Source organism: Sphaerodactylus townsendi, linkage group LG03, assembly GCF_021028975.2.
Source record: "Sphaerodactylus townsendi isolate TG3544 linkage group LG03, MPM_Stown_v2.3, whole genome shotgun sequence".
Classification (NCBI taxonomy): Eukaryota; Metazoa; Chordata; class Lepidosauria; order Squamata; family Sphaerodactylidae; genus Sphaerodactylus; species Sphaerodactylus townsendi.
In genome coordinates, this window is record NC_059427.1 from 46,751,087 (window position 1) to 46,772,648 (window position 21,562).

General features: G+C 41.9%; 1 protein-coding gene across 3 annotated transcripts in view; it reads right to left on the reverse strand.

Annotated features, from left to right (window-relative positions):
* NR2C2 (nuclear receptor subfamily 2 group C member 2) overlaps window positions 1-21,562 on the reverse strand; it is a 43,652-nt gene that overhangs the window by 8,935 nt on the left and 13,155 nt on the right. The window contains exons 3-15 of one of the 3 annotated variants that reach the window (XR_007243791.1): window positions 18,566-18,676; window positions 17,612-17,812; window positions 16,392-16,494; window positions 14,526-14,705; window positions 12,928-13,075; window positions 10,834-10,927; window positions 10,477-10,610; window positions 9,928-10,105; window positions 8,964-9,085; window positions 7,804-7,943; window positions 5,993-6,130; window positions 5,159-5,251; window positions 963-1,068 (exon numbers count right to left, since the gene is read on the reverse strand). Coding sequence is in view for 2 of the 3 variants with exons in the window: in XM_048487987.1 (XP_048343944.1) it covers window positions 963-1,068; window positions 5,993-6,130; window positions 7,804-7,943; window positions 8,964-9,085; window positions 9,928-10,105; window positions 10,477-10,610; window positions 10,834-10,927; window positions 12,928-13,075; window positions 14,526-14,705; window positions 16,392-16,494; window positions 17,612-17,812; window positions 18,566-18,676 (1,655 nt within the window). In the remaining variant the exon portion in view is untranslated. Of the gene's footprint in view, window positions 1-962; window positions 1,069-4,760; window positions 5,252-5,992; window positions 6,131-7,803; window positions 7,944-8,963; window positions 9,086-9,927; window positions 10,106-10,476; window positions 10,611-10,833; window positions 10,928-12,927; window positions 13,076-14,525; window positions 14,706-16,391; window positions 16,495-17,611; window positions 17,813-18,565; window positions 18,677-21,562 lie in introns of those variants that run through there. The other 2 variants (XM_048487987.1, XM_048487988.1) reach the window with 2 other exon arrangements.

The window sequence follows — 21,562 nt, forward strand, 5'->3', positions numbered from 1 at the left end:
TGGGAACTTGGGCTTGCTCGACTTTGTGGCATTGGGGTGAGGGGTGGGGAAGGATCTCACCAAACATGAGGACTGTAAACATGGTATTCCCAGTGGGTAGGAGATGACCACTGTGCTTTCCTCTGGGTAGTGGGTTTGGCAGTGCAGTAAACCTTATTCTGTTCCTGTGAGGCTGTTTCTGCACGGCCATAGCAGGGGTGGGGTTCCTTTGGCATGGTTCATGCTGATGCAAGCCCTGCAAAGTAGGCGGAGCAGGCTTCGCACAGCTGAGCAGCCTCCCAAACACCTCCTTACCTCCTCCTGGCTTCTGTCACTCTGTGGAGGCCAGGGAACACACCCCCAGGGCCAGAGCGATGACTGCAGGAACGGAGGCCAGGAGGAGTGTCCCCTGGCCTCCACAGAGCAACGGAAGCCAGGAGGAGGAAAGGAGGTGTTTGGGGCCGGCGCAGGGAAACCGCTGCCGTTCACATGGCAGCAGGTGGAAGACGCTGGTTTTGAAAAACCTTGCTCCCCAAGCAAGATTCAAAAGCGGTGTTTTTGGCACCACTTGAGTGGGGCAAACATGGAGCTGTTGCGATGCAGCAGCGCCAGCTGTGCGAACAGCGCTCCAGGGACAGTGTTTTTACCACCCCTAGAGCGCTGTTTTCCACCCGTGTGGAAACAGCCTGAGCGTTACATAGGTCCCTATTTTTTTTATCTCACAGCTGGCTTTGTGAATATTGATACTTACTTAAAATCTTTATTCTAACAACATGATATCTGCTACTTATAAAGTTTACAGGCACTGGGTATCATCCACCCACAGCTAAGCACTTTTAGATGCCACTGATTTCAAATTGCAACAAACACAGGGTTTTGGGTTGTTTGTGCCCACTGTAATAGGCTTCAATTTGTTATTTTTGTATCACTGTTTTGAAGGATGCTTTTGGGATACATAAATATAGAATACTTAAATAAAATACCTGTAAGTATCTTCTGGATAGGTTTTTTGAACATAGTCTTGTAATTCCATCTGAGCCTTTTCTTGAAATTTTTCTATCTGACTACAGCTTGTTAGACCAGGGTGATCTAGAAAAAGCAAAAATAAAATGTGTGTATTTACCTGAACCAAAGAAGATGACATTAATTGATAGAGGGAACTATCCTGAGTAGGTCTACATATAAAAGTAAGCCTCGTTTTATTCAGTGGGGATTACTTCCAGGAAAGAGGATCGTGGCTAGAGTCTTCTGTTTAAAACAGTTCAAAGATTTGTGCGCCTTTTAACTTGACATTAGCTGTACAGAATATTCCAGGTCTCAGTCATTCCAAGATGTTGAATGGTGAGTATAAAAGAAACTGGAGAAAAATAATGGAATTAGCTGCTTAAAGACTACATTTAACAAAGTGGATGTTAATTTCTTGACAGTAAATACAGATTACATGATTAATGTAAAGGACAATAAGCACTGCGTTAAAAAGACTACTGTTACTAATCATGATCAAAGATCTATTTTGGTTTTAATATAATTCATATCAGATTTTGGTAGCAAACAACAGCCATTTATCAAAAAGAAGGCTACCTAGATACATGGAACACTGCCTATAAAACTGGTTTAAATTACTGTTAGAACTCCTGCTTATATGGTAAGAAAAGGCCTTGCATCTGTATTATTAATATATCTGATTCTCAACATGGCCAAATCTTAAATCCAGAGACTAAAGTCATACACAGACAAGACAGCTCTTTCTACCAACCGGAGACAAGCCCCAGGTTTGCAAAAATCTAAAACAAACAAAACAACAACAACAAAACACTAGGGGGTTAAAATTCCCCCAACAGTAAAGGCAGGGCCTGTAACTTTGAAAAAAAAATGCCCATAGCTGGGCTACGACAGCAATACTGCCAGCCTTCAAGATTTGGTTTCTGTCAAAAAAATAAATTAAAAAAAGGCTGGAAGCAGGGCTCTTTCCAGGGCTGTTTTGGCCTTGGGCCAGGGAGGGGGAGGGGGGAACTCATTGGGGCCAGGCCTGCCAGCAACCAGTGTCAGAATCACTATTATGTGACTTGTATACTTCACCCAGGTCTGGCCGCTTGCTACTGTTCAAAAGCAGGCACCTCATGAAATCCAGTGTGGAGTAGTAGTTAAAGTTTCAGAATAGGAACTGAGAGACCTAGGTTTGAAGCCTCACTCTGCTGCGGAAGCTCACTGGGTGACTTGGAGCCAGTCTCAGCTTAATCTATCTCACAGGGTTCTTGCGAGCATAAGGTGAAGGAGAAAGAGGTGGGTCTCCATTATGGGGAAAGATGGGGCATAAATTAATACATATTCAATATAGCCAATGATAAGCAAGTTAGATAAAGGGTCGGCTGGTTGTTGGGAAGGAGGAGAGAAAGAAGTGGAGAAACATGAGAATTTAAAGTTAGCCATTAAGAGTGAGAATGGAAATCGTATGGTGAGGAAGGCAAGGTGCCCCTGCAAGTCCTTGTGGTTTCCCCACTGCAGAACTAGGCTTAGTGGCTGCCACTGCACAACTGGGCCATGGTTTACCTGTGCTGAGGCAGCTGGGAGGGAGGTGAAGCTGAAGACGAGGAGGGCAGGGAGATAAAGGTAGATTCACCAGCAGATGGGAAACAGAAAAGGAAGCAGAGAGAGGGAAAGACTGGGGGGTGCCAGGAGAGGAAAAAAGGAAATAGTGGAGAAGTGTTAAATGAGATGCCTCCAGCATGTCTTTGTGGGTCTCCCACTTGTCAGTGTAGCTAATTATTAATGCGGCCCTATCTGCGGTTACCTAAATATGGAGACTGGGCCCATGGACTGGCAAGACAGATCTTTCCACAAACCTCAAAAAAGCCCCATGTCTGCAGAAAAATCTTGGCTCCCACAACAGTACTTCCAGCCTTAGTTTCTGTCAGTAAAGGGCAGGGGGAAAGGGGAGGATGCTTGTGGGGTCTGTTTCGGCCTCTGAGGGAGGATTCACAGCAGCCAGGCTTAGAGGCAAATCACTGAGTGACTTCTTACCATGATTTACCCAGGCCTGGCTGCTTGCGATTGTTCAACAGCAGCTAGACCATGAAAACTTCAAAATAGGATCTGAGAGACTCAGGTTCAAATCCCCACTGCTCTGTAAAATCTGGCTGGGTTACTTGGACCAGTCACACACACTCAGCTTAACCTACCTCATTGAGTTGTGAGAATGAAATGCGGGGGAAAGGAGAACGGCGCAAGCTGCTTTCAAAATGAGAGGCGACATCAGGGAAAGGTGAGATATGGAGGTTACCAGGAGGAGGGAAAGAGAAACCAGTGTAGGGAGGAGAAGAACTGGTAAGTGCAGGTTCCCCCACTGTGCAACTGGGCTTGGCTTAGATACAGTTTGGCCAGAGTTTTCTCAAGGAGAGGCGGTCAGGGTGAGTGAAGAAGGGAAAGATGAAAACATGGACAGATAAAGATATGTTAGATGGTGGTTGGAGGAAGAGAAGATAGCAGGAAACAGAAAAAGGCTGTGCCGGGGAAGAGAAAGAGGAAATAGTAAGGGAAGGGCAAATGAGATGCTCCCTGCAAGTACTTGAAGGTCTGCCACTTGTAAGAATAGTTTACCTAAATGCCTAGCATATATGGCATACATTATGGTATATAAATACTCTTTGCAACTGCTGGTGTTACTGACTTCTTATTTTATCTACTGCAGATCTAATATTTATGCTACAGTGGTATTGCCTTCTTGATCTGACATTTTACCAAGCAATCCAATAAAGAGTGATTCCGTTCTAAGTCAATTTTATTTTAATGGCTGTAGCCTGGAGTAAAGAGCCAGTTTGGTGTAATGGTTCAGCTGTCGGACCAGGCCTTGGGAAATCCAGCATGGTGTAGCGGTTAAAGTTTTGGACTATGCTCTGGGAAACTCAGGTTCAAATCCCCACTTTCCCCATGGAAACTTGCTGGGTGACCTTGGGTTTGTCACACACTCTCAGCCACAACCCTGACTAGTATTTGGATGGGAGACCAACAAGGAAAACCAGAATTGTGACATGGAGGCAGGTAACGGCAAATGACCTCCAAAGCCTCTTGCCTTGAAAACCCTATACAGTTGTCATAAGTCAGCTGTGATCCAATGGGGAAAAAAGCCTAGAGTTAACCTGCATAGGGTTAGAATGACGAATTGTCTGTATTTTAGACTTACTATGAATGTATTTGAGTTTTTTTTTAAATTTTGTAAACCACCTGAAATACCACTTTATGGTAAATGGGTAAATCTTTCTTTAAAAAGAACCTGTTCTGTTCCACACATTATAGATGAAGGTGTCTAAACATGGTAGCTTGTCACAGTCCAGAGGGAAAATGCAGCAATGCAAGATAATGAGCTAATAAATGCTTTTTCAAAAGATTCTAAAAATTCCTACATGTTCAAAGCATCTACATTCTTCCTGTGTGGAATTAAGACTGGATTGTCTCCACTTCCAATGATGTGGGAGAGCAAATAGGGAGTTCTGGCAATGAAGGAGAGTTCCTCCTTGTTGGGATACAAAGGAGGAGGAATGAGGGACGTTTGCCCCCCCTCCCAGAGCATGTGTAGGATATCTCCTGCAAACATGTTGCCTAGCTGGAGGCAGGAAATAGTTCATGGTCAACAGATTAACTCTTTCTCCTCTGAAACCCGTGCTTTGTTCTTAACCACTAGGTAAATAGGAAGGATTGACCCAATGTTTCGTATGAATTGGACATACGAAAACGTAGATAAACACAATGCTATTTGATTAATGTTTGTTAAAAGAAATGCTTTGAGACTGCAACTGGTCAATGTCTAAGGGATGTCCTATATGAGAACAGATTGTAAATTTCAAAAGGGGTATGATACTCATTGGGGATCTGTTTCCTCACCCTTCCAGTTTTATATGGTGTCCTGACCATAAAAAGCAATCAAGATATTCAGTTTCACTGAATGGAGGCTGTTTCCATATAAAAAACCTTTCATCTGGAATTGCCTAAGTTTCAACTGATGATTCCATGGTGAAAGAAGCCTCAACAGAATCTTATTTATTTCTTTGCTTACAGTCCACTGTAAACATCCAGAACTCAGGGGATTTAAACAGTCTTGTAGAATGCACCTGTTTTTTTCTTTCTTTTTTTGCATTTCATTGTTGTTTTGAATTGATTACAAGGGCTGGGAAATCCTGTTTACCTTTCGTTTTCTCAGTGTTTATTGGAAAGTAGATCCACACAGTAGTAGCCTTTCAGGTCACTTTTGCATTTTCCACCATTTGGGGGCGATTGTCTTAATAAAAAATGTTAACACAAAAATTCTTTTCAGCCACTTCAAAAGCTAGAGGACATATTTCTGTTCACCATTCTTTAGTCCAAGTCCAACATAAAACAGTAATGATTTTGCAAACAGAGCATTCTCACAAACCAACAGGTTTTGTTCAATGGATATTATTCAACCATTATTCAAAGTCTATCAATCAGATAGTTCCTCTAGCAGAAGGTATGTATGCCATTTAAAAGTCCGTGGTCTGCAACCAACCACCTCCCAAGGTCTCCTCCCCCCCAGGATAGCAGGTTTGTGGGCAAGTTGTCACACGGTGCTGGCACAAGGTTGTGGACTTGGGAAAACCACTAGCCTACTGGATGCAGCCCATAAGCTTTATATTCCTATTCTCATGCTAGAGCAATCCTTAAGTGTCATAGTATTGTAGGCTACTCAATATTTCATGTGTTTTAATTATTTCAGATGCGCTATACAAAAAAAGAGAAAGGGAATTGAGAATATTGCTCTTCTAAGAAGTACAGCTGCAAATGTGACAAAATAAACTACACAAATCAAGAGTCAGCAGATCATATCAGTTTATTAACTGAACTATGTTAATAGTTTCTTCTTAGGGAGTTCATAGCCCACACAGAAGTATAGTGTTATCACCAATTGGTTTAAATTCAGCTAGTGCTAAAAAAACAAACTCACCATCACAGTATTAAAATGATAAGGGAAGGTGACTGTAAATATTACCAAATGCCTTACCAGGACTAAAGAGGACTATAGCTTTAAGGTAAGCATATTCATATCCATCGATATCAAGCTTAGCCATGCTGTTACAGAACTCCTGAAGTTTCCAGATGTGTTCCATCACTTGCTTTATTCGGTCTCCAGAAAGTTTATCTACAAGTAGACAATACATATTAAGAAAGCAGAAATACACTTGAAAGTTAACACATGTCTAAACTTCCTTAGATCTGAGTAGCCTTTCAGCAGGCTCAACTCATGCTTGCAGTTTGTCATGAGTTACAGGTCTGACCAATGCTGAGGTTTCATATTGCTGGACAGAACGAGGGCTTTCCCACATGCCTGGTGATTCAATGGGCCATAGATTAGGGCTTCATCTAAATTGGCAGACTATTATTTAATGTGGTGGTTCAAGAGGAGATGCAGAAGAAAATACTTGAAATACTTCCCAACCCTTTTCATGCCTTCATAAATTAGGTATGCCAACAATAGAAGAACATAAAGTCATTAATTTCCCGTGATTACAGATTAATTATTGAGTTACAGAATAATTATTATCTATTCTGATTTATAGGAAGTAGGCAAGATCTGATAATATTAGACTCTATCCGGGACCACTAAAATGTTATCTGAATAAAAATTCAGCATATCTGAACTATATAGTTCCAGCTCCGCAGATGTTTACCGTGATCCTTCACTTTCTAGGTAATCACTCCATTTTGCCTATTGTTCCCACAAATCTATTTTAAACCCACTCCAGTTTGGGATGCTGAAAAATCATAAAGTCCTACACTTAGTCAAGCATAAGAAATCTTCTCCAGGGCCTCTGAATATCCAGCCTCTCTCCTTGTTCAAAGGAACTACATAAGTTATGCTGTTTTGAGGTAGGATCTGCCTATTACAGTGGTGTCACTCAGAGCCCACTCTGTGGGCACGCGCAAACAGAGTGCCCCTCCCCCCCATCTAGGCTGGCCTGGGCCGCAGGGCTCGGTTATTAGCATTAAACCTAAGACCTAGTTTTGGGGAAGCAGTGTAGGTAACCCTATTAAGCGCTGTTAAACCCCACTGGTTTTCATGCGAAGAACTACACCACAATCCTTTACCTGGGAGTAAGCTTGGTTGCTGGCTTCTGAGTAAACTCTTCTAGGGTTGTGATTCACCTGTTGGAAGAGTTGCTTCAAAGCCGACTACCACCAAGCTTACTCCCGAGTAACGCACGCCTTGGAGCCAACCGTTTTTTCTAAACTAAAACCTCAGTATTCAGGTTAAATTGCCGGGTTGGCACTTTGCGATAAATAAGCGGGTTTGGGGTTGCAATTTGGGCACTAATTAACTTTGCAATAAGAAGCCAATTTCTATGCACAGGAGAACAGATATTGTAGTGTTTGAATTTTCTTCCTGCTGAGCAGACACGGTTTTCACACCCGTCACACAGAGCACCTATTCACAGAGCTTGAAACTTTAAGGAACGCTGGATATTTTGTCTGTGTTAGCAAATTCATTAGATGTACAAGGGAAGGAAGAAACCAAGAATCCCTTTAGCAGCTTGTTCCAACGACAGAGATGCTTTCCATGTTTACCCAACTGGTACAACTAAGTTGGTAAACAATCAACGTTAGAACGAGAAGAGACATAAACAGATCTCCATTATACCCTGTTGTTGAGGAAACACTTCTGTAACGTACTTCGTCAAAATGTATTCAAGCACCTCCACGACCCCAACATCGTAATCTTATTCATAAGTATTTAGAAATCGTTCCCATTGATAAAAGATAGCAATTTAGTAAGTCACAGAACGAAAACTGTAAAAAACATTACCGTGCACATACCTTCCTGTATGCTGTTCTGCAGGTGGTTGACAATGGCAGCCAATATAGTTGACAAGCTCATCACTTGTGCACACTGTGCCAGGCCTAAAGTGAACAACTCATTCCAACAGGCACGCACCAGGCTTGTGTTACAATCCTGCCTAAAAAAAAAAAGGCATTATAAGGCTCAAGATAACATTTTGGGTCAAAAAAACCTATTATACTGCTGCCCATCTCATCTCTGAAGGCACAGAGAACAGGGCCAGAAAGGCAGATCTTAACTAGGATAGTATGGTTTAGCTGCCTTCATCCATAATCGTTCATCTCCATAAATGTCAGCCCTTCCTGAGATGACACAGTTTCCCCGGCTCTCGTCCACAGGTGTCAATGTATGAAGATTACCCCACTGCATTGGATCCAGCAGGTAGAAGGGAAAGGGTGAATTTCACTAGTACCCCCCACTCCCTTCCAACACTGAAAACCTCTGACTCACCCCGTGCTGGCCATAAGAATTGTTCCACAGGAACAGCATTTGGAAGGGGCATTAAGGGCTGCAGCAAAACGGGGAAGGCACAATGTCTCGCCAATAGATATCCCTTCCATCTGGAAAGATTTCTGATACACCCAAATGATTAAATGCATAGTTAAATGAGCCTGAAGGGAATGAATGGGCAGATGGAGGCAATGAATATATCTTGAACTTTTTCTTCCCCCTCAGCCTATAGGTCTAATGTAGTTCCCTACTTCCAAAGGAACAAATGATTATTTAATGGAAAACTTAAAGAGAAATTATCACACTGTTTTCCATGGCTACCTCAATCCCTCCACCTGCCCTTAATTACTGTGGTTATTACCACAGAGCACAATTTCCAGGTTCCACACTAATCTTTATCAAACAAGTCAGTCAACAGAATCTTGATTCTGGAAACTGGGCCAATGCATATAACACTCATAAAGATAATAAGCTATTCTGTTTGAACTTCATGCCTATAACCTACCCTCCTAGGCATTTTACACATATGATAATGAATCATAGAACCAAGTATTAATTAAAATTTCATGAAAACGGTTGAGCTTTTAGCAAATGAAACAATTTGAAATTTGAAACCAACAAAACAGATTGAAAAGATTCCACTAATTCCTTTTAAAAACCCTGAAAAATCAACAAACCATCATCTTACCCTAGTGCTTGAAAAGCAGGGATGGATCTAGCCCAGTGCATGGATAGGAAAAGTAATCGGGATGCTGACTCGCAAATGTAATGCACATTCAGGTATTCTGGCATTGGAGTAGGCATTGTCAACTGCATGAGAACAGAAAGGGACAAACATGAAGTTCAATTTCAATAAATTATTTTAAAAATCATTTCTTGATTATTCTTAGATATGATAGATAACATAATAAACTCAAGAGGGTTTTAGGTTTTTTACTATGGAACTATAAACATATCCCATTTTCTCTTAAAAATAGCTTTAAAAACGTCTGAACTCAGAGTGTAAAGACAATAGAATGAAGCAGTGTGTACTCCATAGTTATTTTCTATTCATTAGGGTCTGTCTGAATATTAAATAAGTCATGCAACTCCTCTTTATGTTATGGGTTAAGCTAAAGAAGTGAGAACATAACGTACTTTGTGTAAGACTTCTAGGCATTGGGAAAGTTTCACACACAGACACAGACATGAGCAGGGGGAGGGGGGACCTGTCAGGAATGTGTCCCACCTCCACTTGTCCCTATTTCCTCTCCTTCAGTTACTTGCTTTCCCTACCATTTGCCTGCCCAGCCCTCCTCCTCCTCCTCCTCCTCCTCCATCCTTCCTTCCTTCGTCTTCCTGACCCCCTGCTACGTTGCCTCACTCCCTAGCAGGGGTGCTTCTGTTACCCTCCTCACCCCCTCCTTCCTCGCCTTTACAGACACTGTTTCACCCATTGTCAGGGGCAGCAGAGGTTCCTTCTCCTCCTGTCTGCTTGCTTGAGTCACCTGGGAGTGTCACATCCTCACTGATACTGCTGCCCTTTCCCAGCCATCGGGTTGCTGAGGAAACAGACTGTAATTGTCCTCCAAGTTCACATACTGACAGGGTTCTTCTTTTTAAATAAGTAACATGAATCAGATTTGGCCAAATAAATTAAGGAAACACCATACCTTAAATGTCACGTGAGTATCTGTAAGGAGGGGTCCTTCAACTTCAATGATTGGCGTAGACTGATCTCTGCTGATCACATGAATATTCCCACCGCCTGTGGGATCCATCCCATCTGCTAGATTCTGAGCTACAGCAGTATCTGTCGTATTAAGTGCTTTAGCCAAAGTATCAAATGCTCTGAAATACAACAGTAAGTCTGTCAAGAATGTTTCATCCAATTTTAAGACATTTTATATTAGGAAATACAACCACTAATTATTTTATTTAGTTCATTTGTCCCCACCATTCTTCTCAGCACGGACCCAAAGAACCTTATATCGTTCTCCTTGCCTCCATTTTGTTCTCACAACAACCCTCATATATTAGGATGAAAGAATGTGACTGGCCCAAGGTCACCCAGTTAGCTTCCACAGAGGGAGCAGAAGTTCAAACATGGGTCTCCCAGATACAGTCTATTACTCTTAACCCTACATCACACTGGCTCTCCAATGTGTCTATTGCATCTATCTACAAGTAAACCAATAATGCTGATAAGACATGGTGCATACCGAGTTATCTCACTTGCAGACTGGTCTTCTTGCTGGACTTCAGGAGTGTCACCATTATTGAGCGACTCATTGAGACTGGCAAGTGACGTTACAACGTTTGCTAGGGTTCCCAATGCACCCTGGCTTGTCTCGGCCTATAAAGGGAAAAACTACTTTAATGAAAATTAATGTTATGTGAAGTTAAGATATATATTCTCCAGATTCAGCCACCAGCCAAGTCAATTCTTCATCACTGGGGAACCCTTCGCATAGCTGATAAGAAGAATCTGGACTAAGTGTTGCTTCCAAGGAAGAAGAGCATGGTCATCAAGGCACATTTAATAAGAAATGTGATGCAAGGAAAGTCAAGGAGCCTACCTTGGAATCTGTAGCCAAGAGCACTGTGCCATCATCACGTATTAGCGGCTGCTGAATATTTACCAGCATCCCTGAATCAAGAAGACCAGTTGATCTGTTCAAAAAATGCAAAAGGGTATATTCAAGAATAATGAATATTATGTTATTAGAGAGTTACATAATTTTCCTTGAATATAATGAGAAATAGCAGTTTTCTGACTTTCAATTTTGGGATGTCTCAGATTTGACTACAGGACACCATCTTCAGTTGTGAACACTGGCTATGCCTGTGCTGATGTGTAAATGCAATAATCTTAAACTTGATTCTGCCCTCATTCTTTACAAGGTTCATTTAAATATGAATCCCATTGGTTGGATTGAAAGATGCTGCCCTTCTGTTAGAAAGGGGAAGATAGTTTTTGCAGAGTCCCCCGTCCCACTGTAAGGCTGTTATTTCCCTCCCCCCCTGCATGCTGTTTCTGAGGGTTCCACGAATCATAAGAACATATTTTCATTGGACTGCAGTGGGCAAGGGAGGAGTCCCACTCTGCCAACATGTCTCCTTCCAGTGGTGCTTTGGGTTCAACCCCATGGCAATAACTTGCAGTTCACTATGATTAAAACAATTTTCTACAGAATGCATCCTCAGAAAATATCACAATTCCCATATTTATTCAAAATCTGTTAATTAACATACCTCTTTTATGAAACTCCATTTCTAATCTATATGTACTAAGCACCATGGTTTTGCATGATACGATGGAAATAAAATGCATGTGACAAGCCTCTGCCTCACGGAGTTTATCATTTCAGAGCCTTGTCTCAGCCTTAATAGTATAATTCCTTTGAGATGAAGTTTTGACATGCACCACTAAGCTGCACTGGGTCTTGAAAAACTTCCACAAATAAATAAAAGATTACAGCCATGTTTACTGAATGACTACATCTAAAAATAAGGGAAAATTCCAATTTGTTTGAGACAGGAATGAGTCTGCTTGATCCTCAGATGTTTCCACCCACCACCACCCTTGTGCACACAGTTAACATGGAAGGCTTCCTGCTGAAAAAGAGACTAGTTTGTGATGATGTTCCATTCAGAAACTAGGCTCATTTCTCAGCCGTCAGGAGGTTGTATGTTAGTGACCACAGTTTCTCATTGTTGCTGCCCCAAAACCTAATCCTCACCTCTTCATAGTTTCTCAGAATAGTATTAAAGCTGTGACAAAAATGTCATAGTACCGTGGTGGCGAACCTTTGGCACTCCAGATGTTATGGACTACAATTCCCATCAGCCCCTGCCAGCATGGCCAATTGGCCATGCTGGCAGGGGCTGATGGGAATTGTAGTCCATAACATCTGGAGTGCCAAAGGTTCGCCACCACTGTCATAGTATATAAATGCATATTAGGGTAACCCTGGTTGTCATCACAACAAAAAGCTAATCTTCAACCCTTCCCGATTCCTATTAATCATTCTGCCTGTTCATCTGTCCTGTGTTTTGTTTTTGATTGTGTGTATGTGTGGTTTGAAAAGTTTAATTTAGTAGATGACTGGAACTAGAATAGAAAGTAGCTGTTTAAGAAATTAATTTACCTGCCACTATTTGAATGTTATTAAAGTGGACAGTGCAATCCTCAGGGGGAGGTAGTGGCACCATGGCTAGCAAACTAACAAGGATGCTCCATGAGTCCCCATGGACCTGCTCTATACAGCTGCATGGGCTGTGCCTACCTCTTCGCTGGTATGAGTCTATGCCAGCAAATGGAGGCATTACCGGGCCAAAGGGAAGCTAACTAAAGCCTGCCCACGGGAAAACCCCTTTGGTGCCTGAGTGTTGCACTGCACTACAGCAAGTCTCCCCAGCACTGGCATAAGTGTCTGGTTCTTAGAGCCAAATAAAATTTGTCAAGAGCTGGTGTACGTTGTCCCAATAAATACAGAAAGATATATGGTACTATATGCACTTAAAAGAAGGGGAAATTATCTCCGCTGGTCCTGAACATAAATTAATTGAATTACATATTACCTCTTTCTTTTGTCAACAAAACATTTGAAGTCTGACTTCCCAACAGCTCTGGACTGCACCGACCTTAGAGAAGCCCGTTTTTCACTTACCTGGCTCCATCTTTATCAGCTACAAAGGTCGGAGTTGCTATTAGAGGACTTCTCAGATCCTTTCTGATATAGATTTTTTCTGTTGAAGCAGCACAATTGGTTGGCTTCTCCCTCTGCACATCGAAAGGCTTCCTTTCGCTCTGTACAGCTACACCATAGGCATATAGATTTGAAAACAAATATTTATTCAAAGGGTTATAAACATGTTGATTTTTCCTAAAGCAGGACTTCAAACTTGCATGGCTGTGCTTGTTCCAGTTTCCAATGTTTCTGGTTGTTGATAGATAAGTCTCAAAAAATTGATGACGGCCAATTCGTTTTCATAGGTTTTATCCCAAAGGGTTGTGCAAGGTCAAACTGTATCACCCATCTTTAACATCTACCGTGTCTTATATTAATTTTTGCTCTCAAAGATGTGCTATGTCTTATTTTCAGGGGATGTCTTAATTTTCCGCTCCACAGCTGCATGCTCTGGTGTTCTGTTCAACCGGCATGCTTCCAAACAAAAACTTTGCTACGTCTTACTTTCGGGGGATGTTTTATATTTAGCACTTCAGCAAAACCTCTACTACGTTTTATTCTCAGGGGGTGTCTTATTTTCGGAGAAACAGGGTATGCACATTTAGGAAGACTATCCATGATTATCTACTATGCCATGGTTATCCATGGAATCTACTATAATTAAATTGCTGATGGCACCTAATTTTATTTTTCAGTATCAAGGCGGTCCAGTTATGAACTAGTACATGCACACTATCAGCTGAATGGGTGCTACCAAACCAATGAAAACAGGTTTTGATGGCTATTTTTATCTGTGAGCTGAGGACTTGCTTTTTCTAGATATGAATGCCTTATAGCTAAATGTTCTGCTCTAGTAAATATAATGTGCTTACATGTATTAAAAATCACATCTGAACAGGTAACATATTTCTGCAGACAAACAAGACCATCAGCCTTAACAGCTGATCATAAAACAGTTTTAGATTATTGAAGAAAGGCCAGTCTTATTGTGCTGACGGTTTAGACATTTTAAAGGCTATGCTTTGAACTTCTGATTTGAACTACCAGAAAATTACTAGTATTCATGTCTTCCTTAGTCATGCTGTATTCCTAAGCTCTGCCGTATGTCCTGTGTTCTGACACACTCCCATTGTCAGAAGACCCTGCGAGATATTTGACCTCAATATGAAACTTTAGATACAGAGTCTTAGCCTTTTGTTAATCCTTTGATTGGGCTACCATCATCTAATCCACAGATGTCACTATACTGCTGACCAATCCAACAAAAATGGAAGGCTCTAACTGTACAATCCTAAGCAAGTCTACACATAGCTCTATTAGGCCTGTTCAGTGGGGCTTACTCCCAGGAATATGTTCTTAGGATTGCACTGTTAATACATCTTCACTGCTACCTAAGAAAGTGAACCAAATAATAGAGTTTAATAGATAAAAAGGTTTTTTTAATCTATTTTTGAAATGATGAAAACTTAGTAACGAAACATAGGAAAGCAATCTTCGATTTTAATCACAGCCACAAAGTTGCCCCAAATTACCATTTAACACTCCATAGGGAAAAAAATTGTGTGCTGTAGACTCACATTCCATTTTCATTCCCATTTCAAGACACTTTTTTAGCCGACAAAACTGGCAACGATTCCGATGGTGTTTATTGATGATACAATCCTGGTTGCTACGGCAACTGTAGGTTAGATTTTTCCTTACGCTCCTTTTAAAGAAGCCTTTGCATCCCTCGCAACTGACAGCACCATAGTGACGACCTAATAAAAAAAATTAAGAATACACAGGCAACAAGATGATTGATTTATAAACTGTTTTTGTAACATGCTGAGTATGTTGCACAATTATTCCTTGGACTTCTTTTTCAGTTCTTTTACACTTTTTCCTAGCACTGAATAACTCTCAGGTGTAATTTAGGAAGATTTTTGTTAAGAGGAAAATCCTCTATGATCAAAGCATCTGCTATCACTGTAAGAGCATTTACTTAAAAGTGCTGTCAGTACTATGTTAATTTAAGGTAGTGGGATATGTTTGGTGCTTAAGCCCACCTGTTGTGGGCAAGTGGACCAGTAAAAAAGCTGCTTCCATTCAAAAAAGATCTACTAATGACAAGAAAGTACTGCCGCATGGGATATGCTCAATCAAGTTAACTGTGAGGAGGATCTATGCTGGTCGCTTCCTTCCCTTTGTTCTTCCCTCCTCAGGACAGGGGCTCAATGCCAGTGCTTGTCTTAGGTGCTATTTTCCTTAGATATGCCCCTGGCAAGAGGAACCTGATATTATGGGACATCTCAAGTAAGGACCACAAATCCTGTGCAGACGTTGTTTGCCAGTGTGTTCCCCAACCTGCAAAGTTTACACCTGTAAAATCAAGTGTCCAGTCCTTAACATGGAAGGAAACGCCGATTGCCAGGGAAATATCCACTGTCTACCAGCTTGGTTGGATTTCTGCTGGTGTTCAAAGGCAAATAAATGGCGGGGGCGGGGGGGGGCGGGGGGGGAATTGCTTTTCACCAACCATCTTCACCAGTGGTCACAATTACACATACCGAAAAGGTTACAGCCAACAAATGCTAAGTGTGAAGAAAAGTATGGCTTGTACATTATAAAGAAATAATACTTTAAAATATATTTATTTCTCAGGTTTATTATACTGCGTGTTGGTTGTAATCTTTGATGTGCGACTCTTCATGTTGAATTCTGACCGATGAAGATCGTTGTCAAAATGGGTTTTTTTCTTGTTTACTTGCCATAATGAAAGGTGAATTTCATGTGTTATACACGTGCATACATTTGTAGAAATTTCGTTTTATATTATGAATGCGTTTTTTGGTTGATGTTTGTTATTTTTTGAAATAATATATCAACATTGGGTATTTTTTAATTGTTTAGAAACATACACACACATAGATTTGTTTTTCTTTTTTCTTTTAAAATTCTAGTTTTTAGGCAGCTGTTTCGCTCCCTTTGGTTTTGTAGCTGATGTGGTATCCAAAGATTGGGGTAGAATATATACGGAATAATCTTCAATGGTAAACATGGCATTTTGTGAGGGTTGGACACTTGAGATAGTCAAGGATTATTTCAGTGGTAGTCCTGTAACCTGTGAGCATAGAGAGCAGAATGCAGAGCAGCTCGCTGAAAGATTAATTTCAGCCTTCTTCCTATGATGAAGGTGCTGCTTCCGTCAGGCAAACCCCACCATAGTCAGGTAATGCATGTTGATCACAGGCCCTCCTGTAGCTCATGCAGGATAATTTTTCATTGGGCCTCCAACATACTCCACAGGGTCAATGTCTAATTTGAGCAATGCTAAAACAATTAACAACATCCTACAGTCAAAAGCCATATTTCACATACATACACCTTGAACGATATTTTCATAGTATAAACAGTCACAGTTCACTTTTTACACCACACCAAATAATTATCTTACGAGCACATACCTGATGCTTTGTCTCCACAGACAACACAATATTCTACTACTTGTGGTCGCTGAACATCAGTTTTAGCTAACAAACGTTCCACAGAGGCAGAGTCTGTCACAATCTAAAATGAAATATTAGAATGTTTACCATTAGAGCATCAGATTAGATTAAGAAAACAAAAAAAGCAGAGGTATGATGCACATGGGAGTGCAAAGTGTATTAAAGTAGGAGCAGCAGCAGAAAAGAAGGTATAAAAATGTCAGCTAGAGTAGAAGAGCATATTTAGAAAAAAATGAAAAGATCTAAGGAAACTGATTAGAATATAGGGAGAAATACTTGGAGAATATCAGCTCAGTGGCAATGATATTTTTTGATAAAAGAAAAACAATCAATCAAAAGGCTGTGACAGTTTCTGTTGTAACAGTCAAGTGTGAATCCACCTATTCATGATAAAACATTCCAGTAATGCCTAATGAAGGCAGAGGCCAAACTGCTGGTGGTCCCCGGCCCCTCCATGATGCGTCTGGCTTCCACTCGGGCCCGGGCTTTTATGGCCCTGGCCCCTGCCTGGTGGAATGCTCTCCCTCCAGCTGTCCGGGCCCTGCGGGACCTCAATGAGTTCCGCAGGGCCTGTAAGACTGAGCTATTCCACCTGGCTTTTGGGGAGGCCAGCTGCTGATGTGCGCCCCCCTTTAACAACCGGGGCCCTGCTGTCCCCCCCTAGAGGAGTTTTAGCTGTTAGACGCCATCTGTTGTTTGAAATGGTATATTGTAATGGTATATTGTAATAATATTGCACTGTGTTTTAATGAGGACCAGTACTAAATCTACGGTATTTGTTTGTTTATCTGCCTGTTTGTTTTGTTTGCTTGCTGTGAACTGCCCTGAGCCCTTTGAGGGAGGACAGTATACAAGTTTAATAATAAATAAATAATAAATAAATAAATAATGAAGGTGTGTGTGATAAAATATTCCAAGAAGAAAAACACATTTTTCCATGTAAGTCACAAATGTCAAAATCATTCTCTCAAAATTTATATTCATTTGCAAAATTATTGTCGCACTACTGCCAAAAATGACCACTTTTGTTTCATTGGTTAACACTTTTTTTTTCTAAATCATCTCATGGAACAAAACATTGTGTTTTGATGAAACTAAGTATCTTTGGTTTAATGCTACTATATAAGTCTGCGTGACTGAGTCCTGAGGCACACACTCCTTCTGAAGCCTGTGTTCACCTGTATTCTTCCGGGTACGATGTTATCCGTTGTGGTAAAAATAAGTTGCTTGGCGTTAGAGGCCTCAGGTGCAGCCAAGATCACTTTCCCGGTTCCTGTTCCATCTGGACTAGCCAATATAAACTGTTGTTTTGGGGACACGGAGGAGTCCACTGCCGTAACTATTTGGATTTTCTGCCCTGTTTGCTGATCGGTGACAATCTATAACAAAAATGGAAATGTATTGTCAAAGGCATTCACGGCTGGAATCACTGGGGTGCTGTGTGGTTTCCGAGCTGTATGGCCGTGTTCTAGCATCATTCTCTCCTGATGTTTCGCCTGCATCTGCGGCTGGCATCTTCAATGGCTGGATCCTCTGAAGATGCAGGCGAAACGTCAGGAGAGAATGCTGCTAGAAGACGGCCATGCAGCCCGGAAACCACACAGCACCCCCAAAATGGAAATGTTCTATAAGTGTTAATGAGTCATTTCTGGCTAGGGACTAGATTCCACCACTTTATAAAGTATGCTGGTTTTTCTCCATTGTCAGATTATGTATACAACTCAGTCACAAACAGGTGTTACTAGCAAAACTGGACAGCTTTTATCTTGATGCGCCTTAAGGATGTATAGGACTATTTAGAATGTAATGGGAAAGCAACAGGAAATCTTCCCAACATATCCATCTCCCACCCAGTAAACACATTAGCAAGAGAGATGTCAGGATTTCAACAAAAATATAATTTCAGTAATGAAGCAAAGTGGGCAATTGTTCAGTAAAGTTTGGTACACTGTTTGATCACTCCATGGTCTCAAATAACTACTACACAATAAAACAACTTTCCTGTCTTACATTTTGTACAATCCTGTATAAATAAATGTGTTTTATTATTGTAGAGCAATCTGAGGAAACAGCTTTAGCAGGCAGAGAGAAACCCCCAATCCAACCAACATTTAGGGAAACAAACCTTATACCTGAATACGCTGTGGTGAAGCTACAGAGGAGTCTGTGGAGATGATCTGGATACGTTGTGAGGGGCTGGTCATCACTGGAGATTCAGATAATGTTGTCCGTACAGTTTGCACCTATGTAAACATAGTGGATACATTTTAATCTCATAGATTCAGTACTAGAAAAATAACAAGCCAGACCTGTGAGGGGCTATTGGGGGGACAGAAAATCCAATCCTGGACTGCCACTGCCTCCTTCCTTTGCTGCTATCATCTCTCCTTTCCTGCTGCTGTTTCATTAGTGTACGTGGAAGAGGTCTTGAGGTTTTAAAAACTGCTCTTCTTGTTCTTGGGATCCAATGGAGATTTTTCCCCCCTGCTGACTCACCTTGCCATTTGTTCTGTCAATTGTCAAACACATGCCTTTAAAGTACTATAAAATTCTTTGGTTTGGGGTACATTCCATTTATTGCCCATTTGGAACTAGCCATTATTTTTAAACAATAGTATGCTTTTTCCCCTTGATGATAATAATTGAAAACTTTTAAAATTGTGTTGTTTTATTTCATTAATTAGATTTTTATTAGTGAACTCCAGTTGATCCAGATACATATTACACTTTCAGTTTCTTATGAATGAGGTGACCACATTTCTTTCCTTTCATTTTTTTAGGATGCTGAAGAATGGGACAGAATAAAGGAAGGCAGAGCTCCTGTAAAAAAACAGAATTGTCATTTACATGAAGGATGGGTGAACATCACCTTGTCCTTGTGAAAAAGACAATGGCCTGGCTGAAATGACAGGGCAGCCAATTCAGAGAATATGTGGAACTGATGCCACTCTTACTAAAAACAATACCTTTGGTGTAAACAGTATCATGGACAATGACTGAAGGGTTCAACTGTGCATTTGGTGAGCATGGTAAGAAGTTTTTCATACTGAAAACCTCTTACCAAAATGTGTTAATGGCCAGTGGATAAAGCAGTGCAGCCACTCTGACAATGCTCCAGGTTCTTTGCACGCACAGCCACAGAGGCAGGCCATTCTGAGTGGAGACTTTTACATAAAATTATACAAAAACTGAAGCAATTAAAAAAAGCAAAATAACATCAATGGCCTTTTGTATTTCATTATATATCCTACTATATAAAAAGCAAACCATTTTCCCAATGACTCACTCCTTAAAAGCAAAGAACTCTGGGAGATGTAGTCCTGAGGGAGCTGCTTTTCAAGCAAAGAGGGATCGACACCTCCCACAATCCTTTGCTTCAACAATACAGTCATCACTGATATATCTTCCCTCCCCACCCTCAGAGAAATGCAACTCTCTCTTATGCCTCAGAACCTCTATATGCCCTTCCAAAGCCCTCTGTGGGTCTCCTCAGCTGGACAAAGCGCCTGCGTTAGGCCTGCTTGCAATGGCCACTCAGAGCTGCTGCTCTTGCGCCCATGGCTTGAAAGGAGGCCGTTTGAAGTGGCATCTGCCAGGCCTCTCTGCCCTTCGCCAACCAGTGTAACACAAGGGGAAGGGGTGGGGCTGATCTCAGGAGGGCAGGGCACTGACCACAGCAAATGAAAGGAGGAACAGAAGACAAGGGAAAGAAGGACGCTGTCAGGAGAGAGGCTATCACTGCCTGGCCAGTGGCCTGTCCCAGCCAGACTGGCAAGAAGCTCATAACTACCCTCCCCAACAGTTTTCTGGAGCCCACTGTATTTGTTTGCTTGACTGCTAGTTTATTATATTTCATAAGGAGTTATTGTTTCAGGAACCATGGACTGTTATTAACTTGGGAGCTACCAGCACATTCATTTGCATTTACAAGTGCCTGGAAAAGTTAAATTATACTATTGTGCTTAGTTTAGGAACTTCAGAGCTAAAGGGTGCTGGCAGGGAAAGTCAAACCCTATCCTGCTCTGCTTCTGAAGGGGCTGGTGCCTCTGCCTCCTTCCTCACACCACAGCCCAGCCCAGAGCAGACAAGGAGAGCCTGATTGCCAATCGATAGAGGCAATTACATCTCTAGAGGCTCCTCTGACCTCAGAGTTGTAAAACTCATTACTGGGGAGTGGGGGCCCCACTGGGATTCACCAGAATCTCAGTTTTTGAACCCATAAATTGCTTCTGAAGCAGCAAGAACAGCAGAGATACACGTACCTGAAAAGACACCTTTGAATACTGCCACAACCCATTTCCATTAACCTGCAAGTACACTAAAATAATCTGGGGAAGTTTCTTTAAAAAATATCTTTATTTTCACACAACCTGTACAAGTGACTGGCAATCTGAAAGGTGATTGAGAGATGAGGTCCCTCAATCAAGGCCGATCCGTGCCGGTTGCCTCCTTCCCTTTGGTCCCTTCTGCACGGGCCAAAAACAGCGGTTTAAGGACGGTAAAAACACCGTTTGGGGAGAGAACTTTGCACAGCCACTGTTGCTGCAACGCTCTCTTTCCCCCAAAACAGTGTACTGGTAAATCGCTTAAAATAGCAATTCTTTCCAAAAACAGAGCTCTGCAACCGGTACCGAGTGAAAGGCCGAGCAGGAGGCACTTCTGCTCTAGCCACACTTTCAGTTTTTAAAAATATCTGGTTCACATCTGCGTAGCTATACAGGCGCCCAGGGTCATATCAGGGTCTCATGGAATGTCAACATGGGGGTACATGTGCGGCCAAGAAAAAAACCACCACACCGCCATGTGAAGTCTTGCACTCTGCCAATGCGCTTGCTGTCGACAGGACGGCTGGCTGTGCGGATGGATCGGGGCGACACCAGCGTTATTTACACCGTTTGCACAGCACTGTATTTGGCCCATGCGGAAGGGGCCTTTGTTATCCCCTCTCTCAAAACAGGCAGTGGCAGAACCAGGGGGACCAGACGACTCAGGCGCCATTTGCCTGGGTCACATGGGGGATGCACTTTGGCCCCTTGCCCCCTCTCCCTGCATCGAATCCAGCCCTCGGCCAAGCTCCCCCATCTGGCGCCACACCACCATCCCCCAAAAAACCTTTTCCAAGTAGTCCC